Source organism: Melospiza melodia, unplaced genomic scaffold (genome assembly GCF_035770615.1).
Source record: "Melospiza melodia melodia isolate bMelMel2 unplaced genomic scaffold, bMelMel2.pri scaffold_54, whole genome shotgun sequence".
Taxonomy (NCBI): domain Eukaryota; kingdom Metazoa; phylum Chordata; class Aves; order Passeriformes; family Passerellidae; genus Melospiza; species Melospiza melodia.
Genome location: NW_026948798.1, coordinates 864,454 through 871,872, shown reverse-complemented (window position 1 = coordinate 871,872; position 7,419 = coordinate 864,454). Strand labels below are relative to the sequence as shown.

At 49.8% G+C, this 7,419-nt stretch overlaps 1 protein-coding gene across 1 annotated transcript; it reads left to right on the top strand.

Moving 5' to 3' along the window:
• Nucleotides 1-6,199: 6,199 nt before the first annotated feature.
• On the top strand, nucleotides 6,200-7,132 carry LOC134413865 (olfactory receptor 14C36-like). The gene has a single exon (XM_063147907.1). It carries the CDS (start codon nucleotides 6,200-6,202, stop codon nucleotides 7,130-7,132), a length of 933 nt encoding a protein of 310 aa, XP_063003977.1.
• Nucleotides 7,133-7,419: the final 287 nt, after the last annotated feature.

Sequence of the window (7,419 nt, the reverse complement as noted above, 5' to 3'; positions counted from 1 at the left end):
CAAAATGGCCCCTTCGTTCCATGAGGAACACACAAGTTTTGTAGAAACATTGATCAGATCCTGCTGAACACACCTGGGAACATCTGTTTGCATTCCAAAGAGAGGTTAAAGGTGAGGATAGCACCAGCAACTTCCATCTGCAACAGAGATCCAGGGAAAATACAGGGACAGAGAATTCAGCTGCAAGACTCAGAGAATTCTGCTTCCAGAAATCCTTTCTGCTCACACTGTCCTTTGCAGAAAGCTGAGACCATTCCAGGCAGCGTAGACTGACCAAGTGGTTCCTGAGGTGGGTTTGTTTTAGAAACCCATTCAGGCTTTTGTATTTGTTCTGGTTTGAAAGCAAAACCAGAGAGAGACTCCAAGTCAGAAATACAATTTATTAGGAAAAGGAAAAAAAACCCCCAAAATACATGCAATAATATAAAAGAAAAAGCACTGATAAAGTCAGAATAGAACCTTACACCCTGTTGGTCAGGGTGTTGGTAACAGTCCAGTTGGAATGGTGACTGCACTCCTGCTGGAGTGGAAGATGTTGTTTTGTTGGAACAGTGATCCTGTAGTAGGTTGTAGCTTTCTTCTGAAGATCCAGTGGAAAAGGCAGCTGTTCCTCTGGGAAATCCAGTGGAAAGGCAGCTTGTTTTGTCCCAAACCCTAGATTATATCCAGGTGGGGATGCTTAGCCCCTCCCCCCTGGGTAGAGCATCTCACAATGGGCTGATATCATTCTATGAGTCGTGAGGTGGGTCCATTAAACAGAAATGGCTTCTGGAGGGAGTTATCTCTGAGTCATGTGGCAAGGCATTGATGGGCTCATTAACAGGAGAGAAGGAAAAAACAATGCCCCTCCTGGTTTCAACAGCTCTTGGGGATTGGAATAGAATATATATTTATATTGTAATCTAGGACATCTATCACTGCTGGAAGGGTGGGACAGAATAACTTCATCTTTGGTGTCATCACTCGGGATTGTTCCATGCTCTTCCTGGAGTTTCCTGAGGGCTGGTAGCATTGGCTTCAGGAACAGTTTTGGCAATGGCTGTGGAAATGAGGGCTTGGTGGAAAAAGAGAAAGGTTATAATTCTTTTATTTACAGTCTTTTGCCACATGTCCAGGTTTCCTGCAGTTATAACAGTTTCCACTGCCTTAATTACATTTTGTATTGTGAGGAAGCACGTTTCCTGCAACCAGCACTTCCATTGTGCCCTGGCCTGCAGCCTTGGCTAGGCTGGAGTCACGGTCTGAGACCGCGTGGCAAATGCAAGCATCAACCATCTCAGCGATGGTTAACTCAGGGGCAAGGGGGAGGGCTTCCTTCCAGCTGGCCCCACATCCAGTTCTGATGACATGGGAACTGGAAGAGGCTGGACTGGAGAAGGGGCCTGGAAGTGGAGAGGTGGAGACCACGCAGGGGAGGAGCTTTCTGATGACAGGGGACGGACCTGACATGGGGGCGGAACTTGGCGTCAAGGTGGGGCCGTGGGGCCTGTCACATGGGAGGCACCCAGAGCAAAGTCAGGAAATGGGGATGAAGGCGGGAGGGAATCTTCTCTCTCACAGGAGTACTGCCATCTTGTGATTTATAGAAAGGGTGGATTAGGAGATGAAGGAATGTGGGCAAGGGAAGATCTCAGTGTGGCATGGCCATGACCATGCTGAGGAGAGGACAGAAAAGGAGGGACAACGGCAGGTGGCAGATGGCTTGTCTGTGCCAAAGGGCGGGCTCCATCTCCTGTCCTGTTCTCAGGGAACATGGGTTTGGGAACGTGGAGGGCGGGTTGAATAAACCAGGACAAAGTGTTGGAACCATAAACTCATTAAATGATTCTATAAATTGAATGAAACAAAAGATACAATTTCCCAACTTTTAAAACCCCTTGTGTTTGTAAAATATAAAGATTTTCCCTGACAGCATCCCAAAACGGTAACTGATAGATAGAATCAACAGAGATATCAGAAAGCTCCTCAAATAACCATGAACAATACCTTTTAAACTCCCGTCAGAAAATTAACTCCCCTCTAAATTTAAAACTCTCCAAAACTTAACAACAAAAACATCCTTTTCAGCTTGGGACTGAGTATTTCCCATAGCTGCCCCCAATGGAAGAGGGAATGCCCACCAACAGGAACAGAAAATCAAAAGCCCAAAAACCCCTGGCAGGTCTCTGCCACTCAGTCACTCACTCTCAGTCTCACAGGCACAATCTTCAGCCAAAGTGGTGCTTGTGGGACTGTCAGCTAAGCTGGTCCCACAGATGTTGAGGGGATTGTCAACTTCCACTTCAGTGAGATTTGATAAAACTCAAGTCTCACTTTGGTTTTGAGGCTGACCCGAAGGGGTACAGCTTTAAGCGATATCTGGCTGGCAGGGTGTCGTGGGTTGACAGCCTTTATCCCAATATCGTGTGTTGTGTCTGGCAGCTGTGCCTTTTCTCTCTTCCCCCCCCCCCGGCCGTCTTGCTGCGGCGGGGCGGGGAAGAGAGGGGGGGAGTGTTTGACCAGGCCTTTTTGGCTTTTGGCTTTTTGCTGCTTGGCTTGGCTAGCCGCTTTGCTTGCTTGCTTTCTGCTTTTTGCGCTGTTTTTTTTTCTTTTCTTTTGTTCCCTCTTTCTTACCCTCCCCTGAAGATACTGGACCGGTTCCGGACCTGACCTGAGACGTCCAGGACACCTGGAGCTTGCAAGAGAAGCTTGACGCCCTCACCATACACAGTCTGTTTCTTTCCTTTTCTTGTGTTGGGGAGTGTTCTTTTGTTACTTGTAAATAAATAGGTTTTGTTTTCCACTTTGCTCCTCCGAGAAATTCCTTCCCGAACCCGGTGTTGGGGGAGGGGTGGTTGGAGGTTTGTTTTGTTTTGGGGGGCTCCCTTTTGGAGATTTCCCCTAATTTGTCCTAAACCAGGACACAGGGTCACCACTGGAGATGCTCACAGGGACCTCAATGAATCTGGTCCCTGTTCAGGTGCCATGTGTAGCATCATGGCTCTACTGAGGCCCTTGGAACATCCAGCATTCATGAGTCCAAAGCTCACTGCTACCTTAGAAAGCTGACAGAACAGGCAGGATGGGTCATATGATCTCCTCCAATGAACTGGGTTTATTGGTACAGGAACAGGCTACACAGCTGAACAGGGTCCAGGGACGAAGACAGGGTGTAGGCTGAGGGAACGGGGCCTTATATGGGGTTGTGAGGGGGGAGCTGAGGGTCAGGGTCCAATAGATATGGGGGAAAATGGTGCAGAGGAGGCGTCAAAGGTCAGGTCAGCCAATAGGGAAACAGAGGTGAAGGAATGCAGCAAAATAGGGCCAATGGAGGGACAGAGATAGAAGAACATTCTAGGACTAAACAAACGTGGGCAATAGGAGCTGAACTAGGGTAATGAGACCAATGGGCCAACGGGGTAACATAACGTGACATAAATCAGCATGTGCCTGCAAAGATCTATGAGAGAAGAAAGCATCTCACCCTAACCTGGAAGCCTATTCCTCTTAACTGGAACCAGTTCTCCATGTCTGGGGGATTGAGACTCTGATGGTAGGCCTCTGGGCACCCACATACCTTCACAGCTGGGCCAGGGCAGGTCTGGAGTGATCTTGGTGGCACGTGGGTTTGGTAAACACATGAGGAGGGTGTCTGTATTCAATGGAGAACTCAGGAGTTTTAGAATACTAAAATAAAAAAAGAAAACACCTCTTTGCTTGAGTGCAGCCAGTTCTCCAAGCAAAGCTGGCACCAAGTGACAGAGGAGGAACAGGATGGGGTTGGTGAATGTGGAGTAAGGTGGTCCACACAGGGTCAGACTTCAAGGGTCTGATCAGGCCAGACCACTTGAGGAGAGTCCCTACGTCACTATCAGTCACTGATTGCTGCGATTACCTCTGCTCTAAAGAGAACAACATACCTTTAAAACAGGAATGTGGATTTATTAGAAGCTCTTAGAAATATTTCTGCACAACTATGTAAGAAGAAATTCTTAGTGATTTGCACAACAGAAGATGGAAATCAAGGCAGAGACATGGTTTGTCAGGACCTGTCTGATCCTAATGAGCCCCATGGTACATTTGGAGCTGAACCCTTGAACCTCAGGGCCTGAGAGGAGAATGCACAAACCTTTCCAGGAGTCAAAGTCAGAGGAAAAACTCAAAGTGTCTCAAAGCACGAATGGGTCCCACTGAGGTACATCCCAACACAGGCTCTTCATGGACTCCTTGGAGAATTGGAGGCCAGGATGGCACAAAAACTTCTCAGAGACTCATTGTGGAAAGTAAAATCCAAAGTACCTTAAAAACATTGAGTATCTCAAAGTATTGATGAGCCCCACTGAGTGTCAGTACACAGCTCTCAAGGGACTCATTAAAGCAGATAATTGGAGGCCATTATTGCACAAACCTCTCACAGAGTTTGTATGAAAAGTGAAACACCAAGTGCCTTAAAAAAACTGAAGTACCTTGAAGCATTAATGAGCCCAGTGAGTGTTGTTACCAACAGAGGCTCTCAAGGGACTCATTAAAGCAGATAATTGGAGGCCATGTTTGCACAAACCTCTCAGAGACTCCAAGGCAAAAGCCAAACCCAAAGTCCTTCGAAAAACTCTGTGAGCATTAAAGAGCCCCCAAGGCCATTCCTGAGCAAGGCTCCCAAGGGACTCCTTCCAGCAAATCCTTGAGGCCACTGGGATGTGGGCTAGGGGGGGATGCTGAGGGCAGGACAAGGGCCTGACAGTGCCCAGCCTGGCTGGGGCTGTGCCCAGGGCCTCAGCACAAGGCCTCACAACCCTTGTCTCCTCACAGCCCTTGGTGGCACAGACTCTGCTGTGCCCCAGAGCATCAAGACTTGGCTTCTCTTTGTCCCCACCTGTCATCACTGCCTCCAGTTCTCTCCTCTGCCTGGGGCCAGGGGACACTTTCTCAGTTATGTCCTTCAGTGGAACCCATTGAAAGTGCAAGAAACTTTGGAGTTGGATTCTGACTGTGAGTGCTGGAGAAGTTTCTTCAGCTCTGTCTCAGGGACTGCTGTTCAGGGCCTGAGCACAAAGCCCCAGAGGCTCATTAAAGTCCTGGTGCTGTGTCTGTGCTGCTGAGCTGGGCTGGGCTCGTGGCACTGAGGCAGCTCCTGGTAACCAAGAAGAGCTTCAAAAGCACATTTCTCTTGATGAGCAGCTCTTCTGCCAGCCCAGCAGGGCTGAGGCACTTCCTGCAGCCATCCCAGGCACAGCACAGAAGCTCAGAGAGCTTCAATCAGTCAGGGCTGGGAAGGTGCTGAGAAGTGCCTGGGGCAGAATCACTGCCAGCCCTTGGCACATGAACCTCTGGCTGCAGGACAATGCAGCTGCAGCTCCTGGAGTGATCTCCTACAGCTGGAATATCCCAATGCCTACAGACCCTGTGAGTTCATTCTCTGATTGTCTCTTGTGTAGAGCAGCCAGGGGTGCCCAGGGCTGTCCTGCTGAGCAGGGTCCTGCAGCCCAGGGTGCTGTGCTGGGGCAGGGACTCTGCTGCCTGCCAGGGACAGCTCTCAGTCAGCCCTGGCAGCTGCTCCCAGCACTGGGGGGCAAGGTCTGGGTGGGAGGAGACAGCTGGTACGGCTTGGAAGTGTTCTCCTTTTGTGAGGAGGATGCTGCATTGTTCAGGACTGCTCCCACCATGACATTTAACTGCAGAACATTTCCAAGTAGATTATACAGGGCGCAGAGCAAGGCAGGGGCTGCACAGAAGGGAAAATTCTGCTTTTATAATCTACTTCTCTGCATTGGAAATTCCCCATAGATATTTATCTCTCAGTTAAGGTTGAGAAAAATAAAAAAATTCTCTCAGATCGGACTAAAGCAGGCAGCAACAGCAATCAACACAGGACCTCTTAAAAGCTGCATCAGTATAATTTTTCCAGCCCCCTCAGGGTTGCTCTGACATTCCCATCACAGTCTGCAAGGTCAGAGCTGCCCCTGGGTGGTGCCAGAGCTGGGAGGGGTCTGCAGGGAAGAGCTGAGCCCCCAGGGCTGGGCTGGGCTCTGGCAGCACTGGCAGGGCTCAGCCCTGGGCACAGGGAAGCAGCTGCTGGCAGGGACAGCTCCAGGCAGCAGAGCCCTGAGCAGGCAGTGGGGGGAAAGCGCCCTCAAGCTATGTTGGAATATTTAAAGTCCTCTCCAAACCTAACTATTCCATGGGTACCTTTTATACAGATCTGTGTGCCAAGACACCGCAAATGTCCAACAGCAGCTCCATCAGCCACTTTCTCCTGCTGGCATTGGCAGACACGCGGCAGCTGCAGCTTCTGCACTTCTGCCTCTTGCTGGGCATCTCACTGGCTGCCCTCCTGGGCAACGGCCTCATCATCAGTGCCATAGCCTGCAGCCACCACCTGCACACACCCATGTTCTTCTTCCTGCTCAACCTGGCCCTCACTGACCTGGGCTCCATCTGCACCACTGTCCCCAAAGCCATGCACAATTCCCTCTGGGACACCAGGGACATCTCCTACACTGGATGTACTGCGCAAGTTTTTCTGCTCATCTTCTTACTTGGAACAGAGCTTGCCCTCCTGACGGTCATGTGCTACGACCGCTACGTGTCCATCTGCAAACCCCTGCACTACGGGACCCTCCTGGGCAGCAGAGCTTGTGCCCACATGGCAGCAGCTGCCTGGGCCAGTGCCTTTCTCAATGCTCTCATGCACACAGCCAATACATTTTCCCTGCCCCTGTGCCATGGCAATGCCCTGGGCCAATTCTTCTGTGAAATCCCACAGATCCTCAAGCTCTCCTGCTCCAAATCGTACCTCAGGGAACTTGCGGTCATTGTGGTTAGTCTTTGCTTAGGTTTTGGTTGTTTTGTGTTCATGGTTTTCTCCTATGTGCAGATCTTCAAGGCTGTGCTGAGGATCCCCTCTGAGCAGGGACGGCACAAAGTCTTTTCCACCTGCCTCCCTCACCTGGCTGTAGTTTCCCTCTTCCTCAGCACTGTCATTTTTGCCTACCTGAGGCCCCCCTCCATCTTCTCCCCATCCCAGGATCTGGTCCTGTCAGTTCTGTACTCGGTGGTGCCTCAAGTCCTGAATCCCCTCATCTACAGTCTGAGGAACCAGGAGCTCAAGGCTGCAGTGAGGAGACTGATGACTGGATGCTTTCAGGAACATTAAACTGCTGGCTAATTTCTGCAAATCACTTGTAATAAAAGTCATCTTTGATACTTCTGCTTGGTTTCATTTTGGAGGTCTTTTTTCTTTGTTTTACTTTTTAATATTGTCCAAAAAGAAATTTCAAAGTCTGTGCAATTTCTCATTTGGTTTCTCTCCACATTCCCTGTGCCCACAGACTGTGTCAATGAGAGGCTGCACTCGTGATGCCTTTAAAGGAATTAAAGCATCTCCCAGCAGAGTTTTCTGCAGAGATTCCCTTTTGTTGCCTTCTCTGGAGCTGCAGCAGC